The sequence below is a fragment of the Emydura macquarii genome, unplaced genomic scaffold (genome assembly GCF_026122565.2).
Source record: "Emydura macquarii macquarii isolate MOO-44397 ecotype Brisbane River unplaced genomic scaffold, CSIRO-AGI_Emac_v2 contig_554, whole genome shotgun sequence".
Classification (NCBI taxonomy): domain Eukaryota; kingdom Metazoa; phylum Chordata; order Testudines; family Chelidae; genus Emydura; species Emydura macquarii.
Genome location: NW_027130691.1, coordinates 6,385,235 through 6,411,143, shown reverse-complemented (window position 1 = coordinate 6,411,143; position 25,909 = coordinate 6,385,235). Strand labels below are relative to the sequence as shown.

The following is a 25,909-nucleotide window of genomic DNA, read 5'->3' as shown; positions in this document are numbered from 1 at the left end:
AGCTCTCTCCCATCAGCATAAATGGCTACATGAAATCTTACAGTGGCACAGCTGCATCAGTACAGCCGCACTGCTGTATGCTCTCTAGTGTAAACAAGGCCTTGGTCTTAGCACCCTCTTCCCCAGTTGTCTTAACTGTACTGGAGCCAGCTGGTGGTTTGAATCCTCTGCTTCTGGATGTAGCAGTAGGTGTCACAGAAAATAGCCTTGTCAGAACTGAGCCTTGTGATATCTTTGACAGACAAACAAACTGAAAACATATCATGGCTTTTGCTATAAGGATATTCAAGTTCTGTAATGAATTTTTATGCATTTACAACAGACGTTTGATCTAATGAATGAATGTTTTTGGATGGATTGCACAGAGACCATAAGACAGCACGGTTGGAATTGTCAGAGGAACCTACAGAGAGTTAGAAACACAAATTCCATTGGAATTTAATGGGATTTGTGTACTTCACTTTAGATGCCTTTGTAGCCTAATTTTTAAAAATGAGCAAGTTAACAGAATGCCTAGGTTCTGCATTTGGCCATCAGATTGGCATTTAAACACGTAAAAATGGTATTTATGTATTGAAACATCAACCACAGGATTTGGACTATAGTGCAAACCAAATATTTTGAAGGTGTTCCCATTTGAAAATTAGCTACAAGGAAGAATAATTATCAACTGTATGAGAAGATTCAAAACAAAACATTTCCTTAGATGAACTGGTGTGGGAAAAATTCCATGTAAGAAAGTGTCTGGATTTTCAGCACTAAGGAGCTATAATCATCTCAATAAATCACTTTAGAAATAATGTAACAACTATAAATGGCCTTATACCAAATAAGCAATTAGACTGGAGAAAGATTGTAATCTCCTGTCTTATTTTATGTTCTCATAGTATTATGACCAATACACTTAATTTAGCAGATGTTCTAATGATGAATAATTGCAAGAAGGAAAAAAAAAAAAAAACCTTTGACCCATCATTTGTGACACCTAAAATACCCTGCATGAACATTTGAAAGGTTACGCAGAAGGTTTTATACGTCCTTTTATTCATTCTGGCTAGTCAGCCTGGGAAGATCTACTGTACTTTGAGGAAGGTAGCTCTCAAGTAAAAAAGGGATATGAGATTCAAGTAAGTGACATATTTCCTTGCGATGGGATTATAGAAATGTAATGTTTCTTTTTATCATGCTTCTCTTCAGCACTGTTGGCAGGATTCTAATCTAACACCAGTTTTGCATCTGCTACTGTATTTGCTACAGTAAGATATTGAAACTGATTCTTGTCTGAATTAAATTAGTTTTGCATTAGTACATCTCCATTGACTCCAGTTGAGTTACTCCTGATTTATACCTGGGTGAAAGGAGAATTAAGTCTGTAGAGTTTTGCCGAATTATTGTAGAATACTCACACAATTTTTATAAGACAACGTAGTGTTTCATAGTTGGTGATCATTAGCAAAATTGACAAGTGTTGACTAAACACTGATAAAGTTATAAGTTCATCTAAATATAACTGTAGAACTGTAGATTTAAAAGCTAAAAGTTTGAGAGGGTTGGTTGAAAATAAAATTAATTGTCTTGGCTAGAAAGTATGGGAACCGTGAAGGGGTGTCCCAGACAGGGAACAAGGATTAGAGAAGATGTGAGGATGCAACAAGGAGGTGGGTTACACAAACCAAGATGGAGGAAAAAAGGAAACTACATAGATCAGGTCACAGTTTGTATAGGCTGCCCAATACTTGGATTCTTATCTGAATCAAACCTCCCAACATAGATGACATTTCAGCATGTTTTGTGGAGGGCTCTCAAAATTCACTATGAGATCAGGGCAAATGTCCCCATTTCCTCCTCTTCCTTTCCTACTATCTCATCCTTAAAAGATTTTAAATAATTCTTTGGTTTTTTTCTCTCTTGTGATTACTACTAGCAACCTTCTAGTGTCTGAGTCTGCTGAGTCAACCCTTTCTGAAGCTGCCCTTTTCTCTCAGTGATTGTTTGGATGTGCTGTTTTTGGTGTCACTGACTCAGGAAATCAGAGAATCAGTGGAACAGAGGTAGTGGCATCAACTGAAAGAAGAGAATTTGGGGGGGAAATGGTAAGTTCCAAACTTCAACCCATATATGGAATAAAAAATCAACTCTAATGATAAACCAGATAGGCATTAATATCAACTCTGTGTTCTGCAAAAATCAAATGAAGGGACATTAAGTGCAATTGTGGATGAGGCTTGTACCTGTAGATCTTGGCCTCCTACTGCCAGTGTTAAATATTAGCAGCATCTAAAAATTTATCAAAAATTAAACTGCTATCTTTAAATAGGAGAAAGTTATAGGATACCCTGGGAAATGCCTAAGAATTATTTATATGCTCATTAAAGGAATCACCTTTTGTTTACAAGAATAAACTGTAAGGGTTTAGTCAGCAGATATTTAATAGAGCTTCAGTTAATGAGGCATTTCTAAGGTTCCCAGTGTGTACCCTAAAAGAAGTAAAAGGCAGTGAAGATGTAGGTCTTGCAATCATCTTTGTCAGCATGAAATATTAAATGAAAGAAAAGGAAATACTTTATTATGATTACTGAGCAGTCATTAGGATTTATGAATTATCATTAATGCTAAATGGTTCTTGTTATTCAACTATGTGTCCTTCTAGTTCTTTGTTATTTTGTCTGTTCAACATACCTCTAATAATTTTCAGAAAGATGTGGAGTGTACAAATGTAATTAACCTTTGGGCATTGAAGTAACACCCGTGTAGCTACTTTTTTTTTTTTTTAATCTTATGTCCCTTGGAAGAGGTTTTAAACCAGCCTTTTCTTGTCATTTATAGATTATGGTGCTTTTTGCAAGAATGGGTGTTCACTCCAGTGTCCTGGTGAAATTTCAGTTTAATTAATTGCATTTTGCTAATAACAATTCCTTGTGCAGTTAAATTGGCTATCACAAGAGTTTTAAACTGGGTACTCAAAAACGGAAGCATACAAAATCATTGGCCATTTTTTAAAATTTGGTTGCTAACCTATGGGCCCAATTTAGCTCTGAGCTTTCATGGGTTTCAATGGAGGTGCCGCCACATCCACTTATGATGGTGGTGTATTTTCCATCTGGAAAATGGATATGTTTTCCAAATATGAATAAATCAGGGCACAACCTTGTTCCCATTGAAATCTTTGGCAGAATGTCCAGCAGCTTCATTGGGAGCAGACTCGGGCTCTTAAACCTTACAAGGATGGTGGGAGTTTTAGTGAATGTTGTAAAATATTAGATCAGGGTGTGGTATCATTATTTATTTATAATTAAAAGAAATACAGGTTCAAGCTGTTTCATATAACATCCTTTACATAAAATACTCATATTTTTCCTCAAATCTTTAACCTTGGAAGCTGAAGAACTATCACAAAGTCTCTGTTCTTCAAAGTGGTTTCTTTTCAAGTCATCTTTGCAGGGAGGTAAGTATCTTTAGTGCTGAGTGTTGGTAGAAAAATACATATTTCTTGGTAGTTTTAATTCTTTGATTTGGTTTCCTATGCTTGGCATCCTGAGCACCCTGACATAATTTTAAAAGGATTTTGAATGAACAAAAATAGCAGCAGTGAGCCTCATCTTCCAGGCTAGGCAGTAATCTTGTTAGCTCTTACAGGCCAGGAGAGCAGGAAATAGAAAGCCTCAGCAGAACTGCTCTCTAGAAGGAGCAACTCCACTAAGAACATAGAAGTTAAAAATAAGATCTAGAGCTGAAGAGCAATTCTTCATTTGATGTACAGTTTATAAAATAATTAAATGGGCAAGGCGCTCTTAACTTGAATAATTATCCATTTGCTTTTCAATTTATGAAGGGGATTAATTCATAAGTTAACTTCATTAACAGTTTTAATTATCTTTACTCTGAGAAAAAGTACATGTCATACTAAACACACACAGACCTTCATTTCACTATTTGTTACAGTCAGAGCTCTTAATATTAGCAGGATCTAGTCCCAGTTTTGAAGGGTTGCCTCTCATTTCCTCAGCTAAAACATACCATCCTGGTATACCTGCTGTGATCCTATAATGCAAAGAGAGTAACACACAAATAATTCCTTTAAAATAGACCTTGAATGTGATGTGGATTTTTCAGAATTCAAAGACAGGCAACCTCTCCTGAAGCAGCAGTGCTGTTCTACAATTAATATCTATGGGGTGCTAAAGTTTGATGCATTATGCACTCTTCGGTAGATGATCAAAGGATCATATAAAAGAGAACACCTCTCGTTTTTTTCTTTGCCTCTGACTGACCTAAGTTTTTTTTAATGAGTCCATTACAGTGATATTTAGGTGGTCTTTGCTACATGGCAATTAAAATCAGTTTAGACCCTCAAACTTGTGTATATTTGTTTCAGTGCTGGGGATGGAGTAGTCTCAATAAAAGGCCCTTGACTGTGGAACTAAGGTCTAGACCCTAAAATCAATGGGAGTTAGGTGCCTAAATATCTTTAAGGATCTGGGCCTAACTCCTTTCCTCAGTCAGAGAGAGCCCAGCTTTGCTCTCTCTACTTATATCCCCATCACCATAATATCTGAGCACCTCACAAATGTTAATGGGTGGGGTGATTTTCAGGGCACTCTGCGAGACCTATTTTCCCATGTTTGTTTTGAGGGAGTGGGTTGAGCCAGGATAAGGCTTGTCTTATTGATTGAGGAAGGAACTTTATTGTGATCATTGGGATAATTAGAATTATTTTTGTGTGTATTTTTAAACAGAATTGAACATACACCTAAAGCTTTTGATGGACACTTTTTATAAATAAGCAAATATTTGAGCCTCTCACAACACCACAGAAATTGAAAAAGACAAGATTTCTTCAAATGCTGCAGGTTCTTCCAAACTGAAACTTTTTCAGCTTTGCACATAATTTATGGATGTAAATATGAAGGGACAGGAAATAAAGTTAGAAATAGTATGGATGAGTAAGATGCATACAGAGGATTTAGTCATTTACTATTTCCTCTTTTAATAGCGGAGCCATTTGGAAATTTAAATTCTCATCTTCCTTCCAGACTCTGTGCCAGACACTTCAGCTTATTACAAAAACACTGCAATGAGGTTGTGAATTTGGTCTCTATTTTCCAACACAAATTACCTTGAGAACATAAATTATATGTTTTGCTAATTTTATTTTTCAGAAAATGTGTTAAGTAGGAAATTAAGTAGGGAGGCATCTTACCAGTAATATTACACAAGTAAATAGCAGTGTTTAAATGAGTGATGAAAATAGCTTAATAGCTTTCAGCTACAAGCAATGCTTATGTCCCATAGGAGCCAGAAACCACCACAATTTACTGACACGCAGTCTGCAAGGTGGTTTTTACACTGTTGTTTATCTATTCTGCAGTGTTGTGAACACAAAAACATTGGGCTAATGCATGAGAGCTAGTTTGTTATCAATGTCTTGTCCAAGTGTTAAAAATCAAACAAACCCTCAATCAGCATAAATAATAAAAAGTTGAATTAGTGTTTTAAAAATCTTTTGTTATTTTTAATAATTTAAGGTGATTTTAGAAACAGGTGACTTAAAAAAAAAGATGAATTTTACGTCTAAGGTGATTAGCTTCACCTTTTAGTTTCCACATAATTTTGCCCTCTGCACTGCTTTGCTTTCACTTCCTACTTTTTCTTCTTGCTTTCTATGCTTCTCTCAGTCCTCTTTCTTCTCCTCCTACTTTTTCACACTTTCCCACCTTTTTTTCTTGGGCTTTTCTATACACAGAATTTTTACTTTTTTACAGTCCTACCAGTGTAGGTGGAATTATTTTGATAAAGGTAGCCGTAAGAGAAATAAACTATACCTCTATGAATCACCTTTATAGGGGTAAAACTGTGTCCGCACTAGGGGTTGTGCCCATTTAACTATTTCAGTTAAAAAAAATAAATCACACCTCTAATCAAAATAGTTACATTGGTACAAAAGCTGGGTGCAGTTCAGCCTTAGGCCACATCCATAGTACAGCGCACAGCTATGATGCTGCGACTATGCCACTGTAGCACCATAGTGTAGACACTTCCTAAGTCAACAGAAAGGGTTTCTCCATCGGTGTAGTAAATCTATCTCACCAAGAAGCAGTAGAATTCTTCTGTTTACCTAGCCATGTCTAAGCCAGCAGCTGGATTGATTTAACTATGGTGTTCAGGATACAAAATTTTTCATAGCCCTGAGCAATGTAGCTAGGATGATGTAATTTTTAAGAGTAGTCCAGGCCCTATTAGTCTAGACAAGCCCTTAGTGAACATTAAGAGAGAAGTTTTCAATTGTGTTAAGCCAACTCAATTGAGGTTACACAATTGTAAAACACGCCCATTAAGACTTGGCCAGAAAGGTTAAGTAACTTGCTCACAGTCACAGAGCAAGTACATGTCATAGTTAGCGTTTGGACTCAGGAATTTCTGGCTCTTAATCCAATGCTTAATTCACTGGACCATGTATCAGTGATTTAAAAACCTGCTCAAAAGGTAATTTAAAAATACCTGGTTTGTAGCTTAAAGATCTGAACATCAAGGGTATGTCTACACTGCAGTGTAAACCCAGGGTTCAAACTCAGGCTCAAACCTAACCCCTCTTTTCCATCTTCACATAAATTGCGCTAGCCCAGGGTCTCAGAACCCAATGGGGGTGGAGGGTCCGAGTCTGAGTCAGGCCAGGACCCTGGGTTCAAGCCCTATTGCTTTGCAATATAGACACAAACCCACTGGACTTGTGCTCTGGGAGTCCACCAAAAGAATCCCACAGCTGACTCTCTTTGTCCTCTGGACAGTCAAGTTTTCCCACATTGCACCACAAACAAAGGGCTAGAGCAGCCACATTTTGGGCGAGCACTAGGAAGTTTGGGGTATGGATGGTTGGACTCAGGTCTTCATAATGCAGTGTAGATGATGGAGCCCCAGGTTGGGACCCAGGATTTAACAATTTCTAACCTGGGATTACAAATTAATGTAGATGCTCAAGAGCTAGGTTAACAAACCCAAGCTCTGGTAACTCAAGTTCTGCTAATCTTGGCCTTACCTTGCAGTGCAGACATAGCCCCAAGAGCTGGATCATGTGCATGGGAAGTAGTATCTGAACTTCAATTCCCAGCTAAAGACCCACAAGAATTTCTATTCACGATTCAGTAAATTTGCAGAAGGAAACCAAAAATTAAGTGATTCCTATCATTAATCTGTTCTCAGGATTGCTGTTTGGTAATGTGCAAAACCCTTGGAGGATTAAGAGGTTGTCGCATGTTATTACTTGTTATATTCTGGTAGAGGTAAATAGAACATTTAGCATTAACAGATTTAAATCTTCTAATGCCGCTTTGGCACAACCCAGATGGCCCAGTGAGGGCAAGTCTCTTATTAATAGAACCTTGGCATACATAACTTTTCAACTATATAATGACTCTCAGGTGGGGTTCAAGTCTCCTGCTTCAAAATAATCTATACAAATGCAATTTAGGTGTCTTACTACATGAGAAGTAATAAAAAATGATATATTACAATTCTAATCTGTTAATCAAAATCACTTCACATTAGGGTTAGAATGGCAATTAAATAGTTGTCACCATGGTCTCTAGTTTTCTGAATCACTTTAGGCTCAAATTACTATACACAACACTCAACATTTGGAGATTTTTGCATTAAGTCCACACCCAAAGCTCCATTCTTAAGGGTAGAATTCCAGGAGCTGTGGCTTTTGCTAGTAAAAGTCTATGGGTCAGATTCTGATCTCAGTTAGGCCAGTGTAAATCAAGAGTACTTTCCACTATTTCAATAGTATAACTGAGATGAGAATTAGGTTCAGCATTTAAGCATAATACTATTTATTAATTTGAAATATTAGTGAATAACCTCATCTTTTAGGGATTAATTTTCTCTGATTTGATTTTGCCTGAGTTTGGTGGAAGGAAAGGCCTTTTTAAAAAAAACAAAAAACAAAAACACCAACATTACTTAAAATGGGTGTAAGCAATTTATTAAGCAAGGAAATGATGGTTAGTTGTCAGATGAGAGAAATGCTGGTTTTTACTCCCTGCTCTGTCACTGGCTTGCTACTTAGCAGTAGGCACGAATTTATCTGCCTCACTGAAATAATATATACTAACTCCCACGGTTAAAATGTGTAAGCCTTGGATGTGTCCTAGAGAAGTATCCTATACTGAAAAGTAATTTTCACACCACATCCATATACTGTCCAGGCTGGTTTGGTCTGTGTGTATAGAGATAGGGAAAACTTTTTAATAGGCTTTAAAAATGTTACACAACAATTGAAAGGTATTTCAAAGCCGTTGAAAGAGGAGCTCTTAATTCCTTTCTCTTTGGCATGGACTGCGTTTATCAGGTTTGGCCCCTCAGCTGGGATCGCCCGTCTGGCCCAGCAGCTACTCCGTGGGGGTGAGATGGGGAGGACAAGCCCTAACCTTCACTCTTACAACTCCCCCCGCCCTTGAATGGACTCGTCTCCCTCCTCCCCGTAGAATGGATTTTCCTCGCCTTTGATTGGTCAGTACACTGGGCCCACTCACTCTCATTGGCTGAGGGGAGACCAATGGCGTGTGAGGAGGCGATACGTCCCGCCCTCCGTGAGGCGGCCGGCTGGAGGCCGCGCAGGGCGGGGCCCTGGTGCGGGTTAATGTGCGGGAGCCGCCGTACCCCGGGGCGGAGGAGGGGCCGGAGCGGCCATGAAGGTGAGCGGGAGGGTCCGCGGTGGGCAGGGGACGGGGTTAGTTCCCGGGTCACAGGAAGCGCTGGCGGGAGCCGCCCTCACAGCTGGGGTCGGGCGGATGGGTCGGAGACCCGCCCCGCTGTGTGGAGCCCGAGAAGCGGCGCGGGCTCTTGTGCCAGAGGCTGCCGCGCTCGTGCCCGACTTGACCCTCCTGCACCGACTGGGCAACCGGCGGGACTGGGGGAGGGGCGGAGAGTAGCGCCCCGCCCCGCCTCCCCGTGGCCCTGCTGACCTGGCAACCGTTAGCCCAGGCTCCCCCTCAGGATTGAGCCCCGCCCCCTTTCTGGCCCTCCCTCAGGCCCCGGGCCCATGGAGCCTGCTAGTGGGGTGGGTCAGGGCTTGAGTGCGGCTGCAGCAGAGCCGCGTCGGAAGGTGCGTGTAGTGCAGCGTGGGGGCATTAGTAGGGCTGAGACCAAGCCCCGTCTACGATGCAGCAGAGCTACTCAGGCGTGTGCTTGGAAACAGCCCCGGTGCGGTGTGTGACACACCCTCAAAAGCTGGCTTGATCCCCCTTCTCTACCTGCAGTACAGGACCTGGGGGAGAGGCCGGCTGCAAAGTGTAGTTCATGCACTACTGTTAGTATGTGAGCTTGATAGTTCTATCCCTTCATTTCTCTAAGGTGGTGGTACCTGAATCATTAACATTTAGGAGCTGCTGTATCTAGTTCACACAGGAATTAATTCCAAGAAATCCTGTGGCCTGTGTTATGCAGGAGATCAGACTAGCAAGCATGATCAGAATGTCCCTTCTAGCCTTATCTGCTGTGGGCGGGGAAGAGGAGAGAACTTATGTTGGGACAATTTCACTGCAGGTATTACTAAAACTAAATGACCTGTTGCACTATTATGTAGCAATGTGGTAACACAATTTTGTAATGTTCAAATTCTCTACAGGATGAGGTTTATTCCCCTCACTCCCAAAAGTAATTTCATACAGTTTAAAAAAACACCAAAAACAAATCCCAATTACATGGCTGTAGCTACTTACCAGTGTTCCTTTAATTATGTTGATATAAGTATTTTGAACCCTGGCTTCCATGCATTTGTTGGAATTATTAATATAAGATACTACCAGACATTAATTTAACTATAAATTCATCTATTAGATCCTCAGACCAAATAGTATTTATACAATTGCTCTAAAAAAATGCCTCAATAATAAGCAATATACTATATCCAAACAGTAACAAAACATTTATAATCATCTGATCAAAATACTTACAAAAGAGCTAAACCCAGAGGTGCTTAGACCCACGTTGTTTGACTCTAAGTTGGTCAGGCAGGTATTATTGTGACTAGCTCAAGGGTTTACCATTTTATACTCTTTAACAAATAAGTGATGCCATTGCCAATTGCTAACTTTGGCCAAAACATTTGGGGTCACTGATGGTTCAATACTCACAATCCTTTCTTAATTGTCTCTGATAATTGGGGCCTCTTCTTCCTTCTGTCTTATCAGTTACCTTTCATGTCCATTTTTCCAGTTAAGCCCCCTTCTTTCAAAGCCTTCTCATGACTGCTAATAAACCTGGACTTTACAAGACCTACAAAAACATTATTTTAAAAAATTAATTTAATTCTTTATATCCTACAATATTCCTGGCTGCCTAGGTTTTGGTATTGGTAGCTTGCTAATCCTTACTTCAATACTATCCCCACTGATCCATGCAAGTGCCCTTTCAGTGGAATTACAATTACTTTATAGCTCCTAAAACAGTTAATGAGTACATTAAATTATCACTCATGAGTGCTGGGCTGGAAATTTAAGTTTCAATTTGTTTAATGTTCTCTTTCAGTCTCACATGTTCACTATATAAATAATTGAAAAAGCTTGTGATAAGTGTTTTAGCCCTGATAGATTAAAAAGCATCTGTCTTGTGAGTGGTTTTTTTTTTTAAAGCATTTCTCAACACAGCTCCATTACAGTCTCTAAAACTAGGATGGTCAGGGGTAATTAGCACAGGAAAATGAAGAATGGTTAATCTACATTCTTTTTTGTATTAAATGTAGAAAATTGAGCTTAGGGTTAACAAGAATTTAAGTTCCTTAACTGTCAGTTATTAAAATGCTGACTCTATTTTGGAAGCACTTTGAAGACTGGTTTAACATGTGTAAACAAGCATGAATGTCTGATTGCACTCCTCAGCAGGATCATTTGTTCATAATGTACATTAAAGAGATTTTTATATGGTGGTTAAATCATTACTGCCCAACACATTGGCAATAAATCCCCTTTAAATTAAGCACTTTCACTTCAAATAAGCTTCTTGAAAATATACTGACACTGACTTCAAACCTTATGTTCGTGACTCTGTGGGTTAACAGAAACATGAGATTAGATGGCTGGTTAGGGACAAAAAGATGGGTGTTCTTAGATTCGTGGATCTTATTGCTGAAGGAAATACTGTAACATAAGAATTTTAGGATGGGTTGAAAAATCCAGTATTTTCAGGTATTTCTGGAGCAGGGTGAAAATCTTTACCATAATCTAAAGCTTTCCACACACTCTTTTGGAAAGGAGTTAATGTGTTGGTAGCATGACACATGTAGGTCTGCTGTGACGTCTAGTGTAAATTCTGCACATGGGCTTAGATTTATTGTCTATGAATATTTGGTTCTGGTAGTGCCTATAGCATGCTAGGTGCAGTACAGCTGTAAAGGAACGCATGGTCCTAGCTCTGACAATGTTTAGAACCTCAGTGACATGTTGAACTAGAGATGTTGAAAACTTCCAATAGGAAAAGTGAAGGCACAAGGTTTGTGTGGTCTGGCGATAAACTTGAGAATCAATGAGCGCTGTCCTTCATAGTGATTCTTCATGGATAGTGTTTCTACATGATTTTACCTTTTCATGGAAAGGTTTAGATAAACTATCTTTAATCTTGCATGTTGATGTGTTCCAGATGGGTAGCCATGGTAGTCTGTTTTTAGTAAAACAGTGAGAATCCTGTCAGAAGTGGGTTTCTGCCCCCAAAAGCTTATGCCCAAACAAATTTAAGTCTTTTAAGGTGCCATAGGACTCTCATTGTTTTATCTTTAATCTGTGGCAGGGTTTCTTAGCTTCCCATTGTCTCTTATAAACTGGAATGTCAAAATTAGTGTTTTCTACCCCATTGAAAAATACAAAATTCTTGGGTTATTTGTTTACTTCTGCATTAGATTACCACAAATATCAGGATGTTTTTAGTTCATTTTGGAATAGGAATATAAATTAACTTTAAAATGATTCTAGCAAGTGGCTAAAATGTGAGTTGTCTCACATTCAGTCTCCAAATAAAACGCGCACACGCTTCCATGCATACCTAACTGTTAAAGGCTCCTGCACTAGCATTTAATCTTGAAATCACAAACACATGTATTCCATTTTCTTTCTCTTTAGCTGTAAGCCGTCTTCTCCTTTTAAGCTGTAGTCCAGTGTGCGTTTGATAAAGGCTTGAAAGACAAAACATCTTTAAACATAGCAATTTAAAATTAATTTCTCTAAGTGTTTTACATTGACATATAAATCCTTCAGTCATATCACACTGGCTTCCTTCCAGAAATATTGTAGTGGCCTGATTGAGGAACTTTGTCTTTGTGTTTTTCATCTTTTTTGAGTCTAACTAAAAACTGTAATTCAGACAGACTATGCAGGTCCAATTTTAAAGTAGCTTTCTCCTATAAGTGTAGATTTTAAGTAGAATATGTATTACAGTGGAGTGCCCTGCCTACATCCTCCCCCTCACCCCCCGCCTGCAAGAGACTTCAATATAAAACATTTCCAAGGATAAAGAGCAGTAATTCACACTTGAAATGTGCTTATTTCTAAAGTGAATGCTTTTTGGGTGCTCTAGCTTGATTTTAAAATTAAAGCATGGTCAATGTGTATTCAGAACTGTTTATAACTCACTAATTTTATTTTTAACAGCTAAATAGAGATTCCTAATACAAGTAAAACAATGTTGCAGTTACTGAAAGGGCTTGGAAAAATGTACTTGCTGCTGGGAGAAGTTAGCCATCGCTTTCAGAAGAATTTCAGTTGTCCCTTTAAAATAAGCGACTAGCCCTTTTGCCTGTAAATATATTCCAAATGAGGTTACAGACAGCTCCAGTGCCTCTGCTCACAAATGTAGAAAGACCACACATTAGATACTCTTGTCTGGGTATAATCTGCTTCCACAAAATCATCTTTCTCCATTTCCAGTAGCAGTTTCTTTGCTCAACCTGAGGTGCTGTTGGCTATTGCCTGATTTGCTGGTGTCCTACCAATATCCTTCAAGTGTTTCTGCTCACTATCTCAGTCTTCCTGGTGGGTTCCTTTGTCTTTGACTGATTCTTAGTCTGTTTCTTTCACTGATCCACTCTCCTAAAACGTTACCTTTTCAAGTTCTCTACCTTGCCTGCTTGTGTAGTGCTCCACCACCAAACTGCTCTCAAAAGAGACCCTTTGCTTATTTTAACTGTCCAGACCCAGGCTGGGAAGCGGAGGCCTGAGACCGTTCTAAGAGTTATGTTAAGTTACTAATACTGCAGGAATGTATACGCTGCACTAGTGGGATGATAATGTAGCAGAATGAAGCATCTCTTCAATAACAAGTTATGCACAGATAAGAATTGTAGAATGAAGTTAAAAATTACTTTTTTGCCTTTACTGTTTTCAGGCGGGAGCCACATCCATGTGGGCTTCCTGCTGTGGGTTGCTGAATGAAGTCATGGGTACTGGAGCTGTGCGGGGCCAACAGCCAGGATTTGGGGGAGGTACTGGCCCATTCAGATTTGCACCAAATACAGACTTCTCAGCATATCCATCTTCAGCAACAGGAGGAGCCAATATAGTTTGCAAAGCCTGTGGGCTTTCATTTTCAGTTTTTAGGAAAAAGGTGAGTATAACGTATTAAATAGTGCTTTGCTAACACTAACTAATCTGCAGACATGTCAGGAGATAGGTATTTTCCCCTTTTACAGATGGGAAAACAGGCATCAGGGGGAAGGGTTTTAAATGATTTGTTCAAGGTTACAGAGGAAGCTGATGTCAGACAGGATTAGAAGTTTTCCTATATCGCTTGTTCAAAATAATAACCAACAAAGGTTCTGAACAACTGAGTGATAGACAAGCAGAGTACAGAAAAACCTCAGATTCACAACTAGTATTGTAGCATTTCCCTTAGAAATCATTTGAACTTAACTTGCTGTTTTAGTGCTATGTCAGGAATAAGGCTGGTTAGGCAATTGAAAACGTAATGCACTGCAGTAGTCTGTCACTTCACTTACAGTCAAACTGGTGAGTCAATGAAGAATTTACCAAATAAAATTTATTTGAATTTTGTTTAAACAATGAATCTATTTCAAAACCCAGTGTATAGATGATTGATTGTTCTACATTATTTTTACATAAATGCATAGATAATCTTCAAAATTAGAGTAAACTTGGCAGGCCAGCATTTTCTTGACCACCCAGTTCTCTGCAGCTAACTTAGAATAAATTGGAGCCCAGCTGTTTCTGATTTACAGAAGATCTAATATTTCAGAGATTCTTATGACAGATCAGTCTCTTGGCAGAGCTTTCCTCATTCTTTATCTACTGTGCTCTGCATTCCTTCTGTGGCAGTGTGCCTGCTGCAGCTGATAAAGGGTTCATAATGACACTGTCTCAATCTAAGTTTTTCTAGGGCTAACTTGTTAAAATTCTAAAGAATGTGGGGGGAGAGAGATCTAGGCTAATTCTGGTGGTTGAGTTGGTCATGTGTTAGAGGACTCGTGTAACTCTTGGATACACCAATTCCTTCTTGCTATATTGCAATAGATCTCTTGAATTAAGCACCTCTACTTCTCTCATGTTTTAAATTCTACACTGAAACACTGTCTAGAATTTAGGCCTGATTCAGGTTCTCTGAAGTCAAAGAGCCCTTCCATTAACTTTAAAGTGATTTGGATCAGGCCTGTTCTGGCTGGAGAAACAGGAAGCTGAAGCTAGTTGCTAAACTCCCACCATCCCTGTCCTCCCAAGTTGTTAAATGCAGAGCCATTTCACTCCTGTCTGAAGTGACCATCCGAGATTTCTCCAATCATTGCCCTCAGACTGTTTACCCCTCTCTTTTTTTTCTTTCTTGTTGGAAGAACTGCAATTCAGATTTGTCAGCCTGAAGGTTCAGAATAGGGAACTTCTGATTTTAAAGTCTAATTTCCGCATCTTCTGTTTGCTAATCTGGATGTCCCTTACACTTTATTCTTCAGTAGGGTTGACCTGTCGTATCTGGAAAGAGAATTTTTCCTATCTTTCTCCCTACAGATTTTCCCTTTGCCACAGAGATATTCCCTGTGATGTCTAGTTTCTTGAGATGAGTTTAGATGCCAACCAAAACTTTAGCGTATCTCAAGGAAGAGTCTTTGAGTATGTAACATTGACTTTTCTGTTTTCATATTAGAAATAGTACATCTAAATCAGAGCATTACTTAAAAATTTGTGGTGTCCATAGTTAGTTTTTGTATACAGAGATTATGGTTTTGTGTGAAACAGATACATTGGTTGTGCTTTCTAGCTCAATTATAGTGTTTGGCTCTTAGTGTGTAGGGGACATAGAAGTCTAATTAGAAAATTACCTTGTAACTTTACCATTCATCTCTTCACTTAAATATACTTTTGTCACGTTCTTGCTTGAGAGGCTTTGCAAGCTGGAAATAAATACAGGGTGTTTCTGCTGTGCGGTTTTTTTGGACCACATACAGAGTCTCTGAGCTCAGGGCTACAGACTTAGGTTTGTGTTATGATGCTAAAAATAGCCATGTAGCTGCTCAGGCTCTGGTGCCCAGAGATGGGACTGACTTCAGAGCCCCCAGGCTCCAGCCTGAGCCGAAACATCTACACAACTATTCTTTAGTTCTGTAGCACAAGCCTAATCTGTAGACCTGAGATCTGAGACTTGCTGCTGTGGAGTCCTGGGTCCTGTCCCTGTTTCCCCGGGTGGACATACCGTACTAATTTTATTACTTGGATGTACAACTGCTTTTAAGAGTATTGCTTTAGGGTCAAAATTAAAGCTTACATTTTATTTAGCCATTGAACTGTTCTCCCAAAACATCAGGGTCCCAATCAATATCTTTACAGAGGAGCTCTGTGGAGACTTTATTTAGGAACTGCAATTTATATTCTTAGCCACTGTTTCACAAGAAGGTATAATTGTCTCCCATAACTTAATTTGCTAGGACCATAGTGCAAAAAGTGGTATCTTCCTCATTTCAGCTTAGGAACTGGTTAATATCTTGAATCATCAGAACTGAGTTTTAGTATTTTATCCCAGATAATGAGGTTACATGCTAAATCTTAATGTAGTTCTCTGGGAATGGAAGGGGAACAATACCTCAAATGGCTTCAGTAACATTTCTAATGGTGCTGGATGATTTTTATACTGCAATCATTATACATTCTTTTGTGACATTGACCCTGTAGAGTCTCCTGTCTAGTCAAGGGATAAATGTTTTTGAAACGTTAGCCAACATATTTTAAACATTTTTCCTAGTCAAGATGACAGCTGTGGAAATTGTGTACACTGTCATGTCATCACAGAAGGAGGATGCCTTATATGCAGTCTCTCAATCAGAATTTGCAGAAGTAATATCATGGACAGAGTTTTCCTACCACAGAGCTATTCTTTAAATTGTTTGCTGTGTGACCCTGCCACTCTAGTGCATGCAGCTGTTGTGGGTGTGTCCTTTGGGTCTGTATTGTGGAAGTAAAAAGCTAACTCCAACAGTTGTCTGGTTCCTTTAACTTCAGATAGATCAATTGACATCTATAAAGTAGCAGGGATGGAGGGTCTGTATGGCTTTTCAGAGTTAGTATTTGTAGAGGATGATAGTTATTTGGTAAATCTATCTTTTGCTGAGAGTAGGAAAACATTTTAAAAGGACACTCTCTTTATATCAAACTGTCTGAAATTGTTCTTACTACTGTAAGAATGAATGATCTTTCAGGGGTAATGCTCTTAGCCAGAGAACTTTTTTCTTAACTTTTACTTTATGCATTTGCCAGCATTGTGTATAATTATACTGTTTCTCTCTAATCAGTTTTCCCTTCACTTTGTGTAGATTTTTAATACTTTGATGGGGGAGGAAAAGGAAACACTTAAAAAATTTCTCTCAGAAAATAGAAACTGAGACTTGTTAGCATGTATAGTCCTTGAAACTACTTGCAGCTCACTTAGAAATTGACTAGACTTCAAGTGGGTGTCCTTTTCCCTTAAGTACACACTTTAAGTGATGCCTTGTTAAAATTGATTAAATGTCTTGATGCATGTACTAGCCCCACAAATGATACAAATGCTCTGGCGAGTGCCTGCAAAAGTATTTGACAGGTCAGTTTCATAGACATATCACAAAACGTACATGAAGGTTGTCAGTTGAAAGCCTAAGAATAACAGTGGGTTGTTGAGTGGGGAGAAGGAATGAGCAAAATACAGATTTGTTTTCTATTCCTGTGAATATCTGACATATCGTTTAATGGCTTTTTTTGTCTACCTACTTAGCACGTGTGTAGTGACTGCAAGAAGGATTTTTGCTCAGTTTGTTCAGTCTTACAAGAAAATCTCAGAAGGTGTTCTACTTGTCACTTGTTACAAGAGACGGCATTTCAGCGACCTCAGTTAATGCGATTGAAAGTCAAGGATCTGCGTCAGTATCTGCTCCTTAGAAACATACCAATAGATACTTGTCGAGAAAAAGAAGACCTGGTGGATCTTGTACTCTGCCACCGTGGATTAGGTTCTGAGGAGGATACAGACACTAGTAGCTTGCATTCTTCAAGGTCACAGACTTCTAGTTTTTTTACACATCCATTTTCTCTGTCTGTATCAGTGTCATCCTCTCAAGGAGAACTTACAAATAGAAGAGGAAGCACAGGAAATGGAGCACCTTTACAGGTACAGTACTAGTACTTGTGGTCTTACAATGTACTGATACCTATAGAAAATGCTGTCTGCTACACATTTTTTTTAAATTTACCAATGGGTGGGTGTGGGTCTTCAGGAAATATCTTTTTTTTACATCCTGAACCTGAGAATGGAAGAACACTGGTAATCAGAACAAGACTGTGATCTCTTAAATCTATAATGGCTAACTTCAGCATAAGCTTTCAAAGTTGAGTGTCATCTGTGACTTGTTTAAAGCATTTTCCTTCCTGTACCAGAGGGGGTTATATTTTTATCCTGATCTGATTCATTGTATATGCAGGGACAAAATGAAACGTCTTCAGCAAATAACGAAGAAGAAGAAAATGCAGAACAGGTGAGATGTATGAATCGCCCAAAGAATAAACTAGACCTATTTGGCATCTTACCATAGAAAAACAGACAGAGCCTTAACACTGTTAATTTAGTTTGTGAACTAGTCTGTGGTGCTACATGTTAACATAGGTATTTGAAAATACTGTAAAAAATGGTGAATTAGCTAAAATCAAAACAATGTAATTTTATGGTGAATTAAAAAACAAGAAATAATGTGTGTTTCAGACCCCTGGGGTATCCAGAAAGCGAGCAAGGGCATCATTGTCTGATATTTCAAGTCTGGAAGATATTGAAGGGTTGAGTGTTCGACAGCTGAAGGAAATACTTGCTCGTAATTTTGTCAACTATTCAGGATGCTGTGAAAAATGGGAACTTGTGGAGAAAGTGAGCAGGCTGTACAGAGAGAGTGAGGAAAATCACAGGACACGTAGGTGTTTAAAACTAACTCTTCTTCCTGTGTTCTCTTCTGACTGGCTTTGAGAAGGGGGTACTGGGAGCTCTTATGTCAGCTACAACTGGAAAGCTATGAACTGTACTTGCTGTGTCCAGAATAGCTGACGCTTTGCTAGACCTGGCATGTGAAATTCAGTATATGGTATTGGTTCACAAGATTGTGCTGTTTTGATGACTTGCTGAAGCTAAATAAATTTGATCATTCTTACTTCAGCTTTCCTCACAATAGTTAAAATTGTAACAACTGCACTATTGAAAACCAACTCCTTAGAGAAAATGAAATTATTTGCAGCTCCATGCCCTTCACTGGGGTTTCACAAAGTACTGGGATTTTTTTGGTATAGAAAAAAATTTATTTCAGAAGAAAACTAATTTTTTAGTGATGTTACTACTTTTCAAAGATAAAAAGCTACATTGGCAAAAATCTTTGTGCCAGAGGACCAGTCTTACTCCATAGGGGTGGTGATGGTTCTGTGGAATAGCTGTGAAGCCATTGTGGGACAAGTGATGGTTTTCATAACTTTAGGAAAAACCCCAAAACTTGACAGCATTTTAACAAATATGGCTACGCTATGTTCATAAACTAAGCACAACTGAGTTAAAATGTCACAATTCTGCCACTCAAACAGTTATAGCATGATTTTGGGACAGGTAAATGTGTGTTTCAAGATTTTTCCTGTTTCTCTAACATCTTATAAAGTGTGGAAGATTAATAGCAGTATCTGTTTTCCATTATACAGCATGACCAGCCTTTCATTTAATTCCACAGCTTTAATACATGCTTCCTATGGCCTATAGGATTCATAACAAGAGTCTTATGTCCCAATAGCAATCTATGTAAGGTTATATTTGGCCCCATTATTAATATTGCATATATAGTCTGTAGTTATCAAAGCCCTTTATGAAGATGGAGAGGAGTATTGTTATCTATGTTTGACAAATGGTGAAAGTGAGGTCCAGAGGTGGAGTGACTTTGACCCTGCTGTATGACAGTGGGTGTGGCAGAGCTGGAATGGCACCTAGGTCTGAATCCTAGTCCAGTGCTCTATTTAGTGGACCATATGACATCACACAAATTCTTTGATCCTAAATATAGGACAAAACCATACTGTACATCAGTTGATTTAATCTTACTCAGTTTAAAATAGTTCTAAAATTAAGCTTTATTTTACCAGTAGTTTGACTACTGTAGATGCAGATGACAATGAAGTGATGATAAAATGAGTTGGCTTAGTTTCCCACATGAATTTAGCTGCTTTTACCATGGCCTGAATCTCTCTAAATCTTAACCCCATCTGTTGCTTTACAGAGGGAGAGAAGATACAGCTGAATGAGACCGATGATAATCTGTGTAGGATCTGCATGGATGCAATAATTGACTGTGTTCTTCTGGAATGTGGTCACATGGTCACTTGCACAAAGTGTGGGAAAAGAATGAGTGAGTGTCCTATCTGTCGACAGTATGTTGTACGAGCAGTGCATGTATTTAAGTCTTAAGACCAAAAATGGATTTTATAGCCACACAGAGTTCCAGTATTTCTGTGGACAAGAGTGATGAAGCTTGAGTTATGACAGACATTAGTTTCAATATGAATCAAACATTTTGAACAGCAGGGTATAGAAGTTTGAAACATTTTCCTGTGGTGTAATTAAAATAGCAATTTGGCAATGTGTACAGCAGGAGCTGTGTGTGTGTGTTACCTAATAACCACAAACTGTTTAAGTCAAATTGTTTACAGCAGATCTAGCATCACTTATTGCTCTCTTCTGAAGAATATCTTTTTTTAATCAATTTTGCTTAAGGGTCAAGTAATGAAAGGAAAACTGCTTTACCTTGACCGTATTGCTGGGTGACTATATTCTGGTTCATTAGGAGCAATGCATATGCACCAATCAAATAAACTTTAATGTACATTAAATATTACTATTAATGGAATGTAACTGTTCTGACACCATTGCTACAATGGTGTTAAAACAGTCAATAAAACAAGATTGTAGAAAGTACTGCCATTGCTAAGTGTTTCTGGGCAGGTACAACTAATCTATTTTCATGCTGATTGCTTCATTCAGATTGTCTGTCTGTCCATTACATGTGTACTGTCATTGAACGTTCTTTATCAAAGTGAATTGCTTAATACCACATAGCATTTGGATGCAATTAGACACAGCTAACTATATTCAATGTTTAATTTAGGAATAAAATCTATTTATAAAAGGGATCAACAGGTGTTAACTTGGTGGTCCTAAATTCATTCAAACCTATTGTGTCTATTTATCTTGCAAAAAAGACTGTATTCTATGTCCTCGGCCCTTCATGTGAGTACAAACAATATAGTGAAACTAGCAGCTGCTAAATTTTGGGAATTATAGTACTACTAGCTTTTCTGGGGTGTGGATGGGTTGAGAGTGAGGGAGGATAAACAGGATTAATAGGCGTTATAGCTCTTCTTTTTACCTCTTGCTCACAAGTGTTTGAATCAAGACTAGGATGGTAGTGAACAAAATCACTCTGTTCAATGGCCCTGTGAAATAGGTTGTTCAGTCCATTTCCTAGCTAATATCAAACCACCATCAGTGGCAATCATAGTTCCTTTACAATACAAAAATGTCTCTTAAATGGTTGTGCAGCTTAGTTGAAGTAGATTTTGAGGGAAATAATTGTGTAGTAAGAAGCCACTATAGCCTACTGCCTTTGCTGTAATCTGGTTAAGGCTAGATATTTGTTTAACAGTATGTCTTTTTTTTTTTTTTTAAAGGGGGATCTAATGGCAGTTCAAGACTTACTGAAATGCCTTTAACATTATGCAGTGACAACTTTGAATCTGAGTTAAATCTTCACCCCCAAGTCTTATTGGTCAAACGCAGTGTTGCACAAACCTAGTATTACCACGTTCTAAGTATATAAAAAAAACTATACGAGTCTTTCAGCTTTCTTTACAACTCACTATTCAATTGCCAGTGTTCATCTGGTTTGATAAGGCAGGTGTTTTGGCAACTGCAGTAATTGGTACATTATAAATACTTCTGGTTTTCTATACCGTAGGTAATTGGAGGTGTACTGCCATGCCTACCTGGGACTAGAATGTGATCTGGAGCAGTGGTTTTCAATCTTTTAAGTAGCAAGTACCCCCTAACTTTTGAAAATTTTATTAAATACCCCAACACTTAATTTTCCACAGGATTTTATATTTACAGACTTAATGTGAGCCATATGTTGGAAGAAGGGCTGAGAATATAGGGCCATGATATGACAGATGTCAGATCTAGTGGGGGTAGGGTTACCACCTTTACACTAGGGGTGCGCAACTCAAGTATATACCTGGGTTAGAGGTGATATTGGCCAAAGCTAGGAGACTGAGCAGCATACCAATGCTGGGGAACATAAAGCACAGTGCTAAATATTTTGTCATAGATTTGAGAGGAGGAAGGGGTGAGAGAGAGGAAAAGAGGGTAACTGGTGAAATGTGGGGCTGCCATAGTTGTCAATTTCACTGCTCACCTAGAGCAGTGAAACTGACAAGTTTTCTGGGCACTAGGCCAGGGAGGGGGCTGCTGCTGCTACCAGCCCAGGAGGTGAGCGACTGCCACCCAATCTGAGGTGGGGCAGAGGAGGCTTCCACGCTGGCAGGGACCCAGGGATGTGGGCAGGTGGGCTGCTGCCCATCTTCAAGCTGGGGCGCTGGAGGCTGTCCCTCGGCTCGGAGCCAGGGTGTGGGTGGCTGCCACCCAGCTGTGAGCCCAGCTCCTGAAACGCAGGAAGTTGCCACGGGTCTCCCAGCTGGGAGTTGGGACCTGGCAGCAAGCGGAGGGCTGCTGCCTGCCTACTAGCTGGGAACTGAGAGTGGGAAGCTGCTGCCCACCTTCCCCAGAAGCTGGGGGCTGCCATACACCTCCCCGCCACTGTTTTTTTTCATGGGTATCCCCTGCCTATGTCTCACGTACCCTCGGGTACGCACGCATACCACAGGTTGAGAAACTGATCTAGAGCCAGGATTTAATGGGGGAGGGGAGGATTTCTGTATCCTTTTGGAGGGTGTAAGAAGATAGCCAGCATATGAAGGGTTGCTAATGCTACTTTTAACAGAAACCTAGCTGTGAGCTTTTTTTAAAAATTGATACTCAAGTCAGAAGGTGGAAAGGCTATCCTAAGTGCTGCAGATCTATCACTGGAACACAGGGCTCCGTAATGGAGGTTGAGTTAGAAATGGAAGACATCTTCTGTGCCTTGCTTGCAGTATTCTACTTAATTTTTAAAAAATACCAGCCTGAACAACTCTGAAATCTTTATTGCACCACATCCTGTTTGTCATTCTTGAAGAAAGTGACTCCATGCTAGAAATCTGCTAAACTAGCAGCTTTGTTAAAAGTAAGTAGTAGTATAAACAGCATCTGTTGAAGGTCAGTAGAATCTTTAGCTACTAACTGGCATTACTGCTTATTTTTCAGAAGGGAGCAAAACTCTGGCTTTTTTTTTTTTTTTTTTTTTTTTAAGAACTTTCTAAAAAGGTACTGACTTGAATTCAAGTCCTTCAATTTGTAAGTTAATGTAGCATATGCATTACTTCTATTCTGAGCACTAGCTATGAGTTTAATAAAGGTTTTGTAACTGGTTTTGGGTCAGTGATGGGTGTTGGGTTTTTTTAAGGGATTGCTCTCCCTCTTGTACTGACTTAGGCAAATAAACACTTGTTTGATTCCTTGTATTTTAATAAATTCCCAGTGGAGTTTAGAACTGCAGCCTGCATGCTTTTGAGCACCTGTACCTCACTCTAGCTGTTCCCGTTATTCAAGCTCTCACTACATAGCTCATAATGGACCAGGCCCTAACCTCCTATTAAATGAGGGAATGTATCTTGCAGGTGCCATCTAGTGAAGCATCTATTGCTAGAAAGCCCTACTGCTTCTAGACTAGAGGAATGTATGTTACACCAGATGGATTCTAGACACAGGTAAAGATAAAAGTGAATGTAGGTCATAGTTTGTCCTAAAACCATACTGCTCCTACTTTCCATGTTAAGTTCTGGCTAGTGCCCTTGAACTGCATTCTTTGTTGATCTGACAGGGCTGAGAGCAGTATTGATGTACATGAGTACCTCTTTGTGAATGACAAATAAGGGGTCTGCTCGTTTTGTTGTTCCCTATGCAAGTTAATAAGCTTCAATGCTATCCTGATTAGCCAAGCCCCTTTTAAAAGCACTTTCCTGCATTATCTAAATTCATCTGTGGAAACAGTGGCCTCTCCTGAAGCCCACCTTGCATCCTGCAGTTATTTAGAAGTTGTATAGATTGAAGGCAGCTATTTAAAATATATAACAAATGAAAGAAAGGGGAAGTTGATGGTAATGAATATAAATCTAAGAACTAGAAAATTGATACAGGAACCATGTTACAGGAAGAAACTTATGGTCAGCATGCTTAAGAGGTTGGTTTGTTAGGAACAAAAAATCCTAATGATGGTACTGGTCCATTACTAGATGGAAATGGTAGAAGTATTCAATAAAGGGGTGGGTGGGTGTGGGGGGGGGGAGATGATGCTCTGTCCATTCATATATCAACAGGCTGTTAAAATGTCTAACTTTAGTAGTTGCTGTTTAAAAATCAGTTTGTCCTGATAACTTGCATCCAAGAGTTTTAAAAGAGCTGGTGGAGAAGCATGCTCAACCACTCTTTTCCCCAATAAGTCTTCAACTAGTGGGGAAGTTCCAGAATACAAACAAAACTAATGTTGTGCCACTTATTAAAAGAGTTAATAGGATGATCTTGGTAATTATAGGCTTGTCAGTGGGGCTCTGTCTTGTGAGATTACAAGTTTGGTTGATAAAGGTAATGTTGGCATTTGACTTGGTACTATATGACAATTTTATATCATTGAGTTTAATCAGTAACAGTGCACATTAAAACTGGCAGGTCTTAGTATAACTCTAAATGGGAATCATTGACCAGCTGTGTTGTCAGTGAGGTCCCACAGGCATCAGTTTTATTGGCCCTATGCTATTTGATAAAAACATTGATCACTTAGAACCAAAAAAAAAAAGCAGTACAATTTGCAGATGACAAAAGTGGACAGGTCACAGAGTGATCTGAGCAAAGAATGTAGGCTATACTTACAGGTTGAGGACTCTAGGGCAGGAAGCACTGACATTGTGGGGGGTTGTGGTAGCTATCAGCTGAACATGAGATTCCAGTATGATACTGTCCACAAGACTAATGCCCGTGCTGGGTGCAAACAGGTTATTTTTTCTGTAGTTGGCAAAGGGGCAACTACTGCTGGAATACTGCATCCAGGTCTGCTGTCCACTATGGAGGAAGGATTTGATAAACTGAAGACGGTTCAGAGAAGAGCCACAAGTCTGATCAGAAAACATGTCTTAAAGTGAAACTCAAAGCTCTAGTTTAAAGAGAAGGTTAAAGGATGACAGTCTGGGTTATAGCAACTGCAGTACAGTAGGCTTCTCTAAAGTTGTAGTTGAACAGAAAAATCCCTTATCAACTCTGATTGCAGACTTAATCCCCATGGAACTGGAGGGTGATAAGCCTCTTTGAGAACCACTCAGTACCAGTTTGCCTGACACCTGGAAAAATGTGAATTAGAAAATAGATAGCAAAGCTGTATTTTAAGACAAAGTATCTGTATTGCAGAAGCCCTGAGTTCCCACAATGGGGACAATTGGCCAAGTAGCAGCTAGTGAATTAAAAATCTAGCAAAAGTCTCAATTTATGAGAGGTAAAGATCTATACCATGCTAGCTGTAGTAATACATAGCATGGTGGGCTAAAAAAGTAAGAGGAGCCCAAGAGAATGCAGTAAAACAAAGAGTGACTCTTATCAGTTTATCATCTACACAAAGACATTAGTCCCCATTTCCCCATAAATTTTCTTAACGCTCAGGCAAGTCCAAAGTTTTCTAGAGAGGCAGGCTCCAGTTGATGAGTCAGCTGCTATGGGATTTGTGTCTCCTCCCCCATATGACAGTTCACTCTGTCACATCTAGATTGCAACAAAGTGGCCCAAGACCTTTTTTTTAAAAATAGAAAATTAAAGGTCTAAGCAGCATCAGCTAATCAGTTGTCTTCCTAAACCAAACTTCTAAATAGGTAAAAGTTCCTGACCTGTAAAGGACAAACAGCAACTTGCTTAACAAGCAAACAGCTTCCATCAGCAATGGAAATGGAGGTAGGCAGCGCAAAAAAAGGGGGGGCAGAGGGGATGAGGAAAAAATAAAGTCAGACCTTCCAGCATTGAATTGAGGAGAGGCCTGAAAGTTAATGTAAAGCCAGCTGGAGGAAGGTTTTACTCCCTTGGTTTCTACAAAGAGCACAATAGATTTTTGGGGGAGGAGGGTTGAGCACATTTCAGGGTAAAGTGACTTTGCCTCTGTTTTGGCTAGTGCCTAGGCACTACAGTGAGGAAAAATGCCACGAGGAAAGGGACAGGAGCATAACTACTACTTTTTCAAACTGACTATCCC

At 39.2% G+C, this 25,909-nt stretch overlaps 2 protein-coding genes across 4 annotated transcripts in view; one reads left to right on the top strand and one right to left on the bottom strand.

Moving 5' to 3' along the window:
• The window catches only part of ANAPC5 (anaphase promoting complex subunit 5), a 33,888-nt gene extending 23,920 nt beyond the window's left edge, over positions 1-9,968 (bottom strand). The window contains exon 1 of the mRNA XM_067539608.1: positions 9,954-9,968. The gene's annotated coding sequence lies outside the window, so the exon portion shown is untranslated. The remainder of the gene's footprint in view (positions 1-9,953) is intronic.
• Positions 1,925-23,051, top strand: RNF34 (ring finger protein 34). 3 transcript variants are annotated; one of them, XM_067539610.1, is made up of 7 exons: positions 1,925-2,093; positions 13,372-13,590; positions 17,233-17,625; positions 17,936-17,989; positions 18,214-18,415; positions 19,751-19,879; positions 21,198-23,051. In XM_067539610.1, the coding sequence occupies exons 1-7, from the start codon at positions 2,091-2,093 to the stop codon at positions 21,320-21,322; spliced, it is 1,125 nt and encodes a 374-aa protein (XP_067395711.1). In that variant the 5' UTR covers positions 1,925-2,090; the 3' UTR covers positions 21,323-23,051. The 3 variants fall into 3 exon arrangements, with proteins under 3 accessions (XP_067395711.1, XP_067395710.1, XP_067395712.1); XM_067539609.1 differs by lacking the exon at positions 1,925-2,093 and adding an exon at positions 8,580-8,693; XM_067539611.1 differs by lacking the exons at positions 1,925-2,093; positions 21,198-23,051 and adding an exon at positions 8,580-8,693 and having other exon boundaries at positions 19,751-21,169.
• The last annotated feature ends 2,858 nt before the right edge of the window (positions 23,052-25,909 follow it).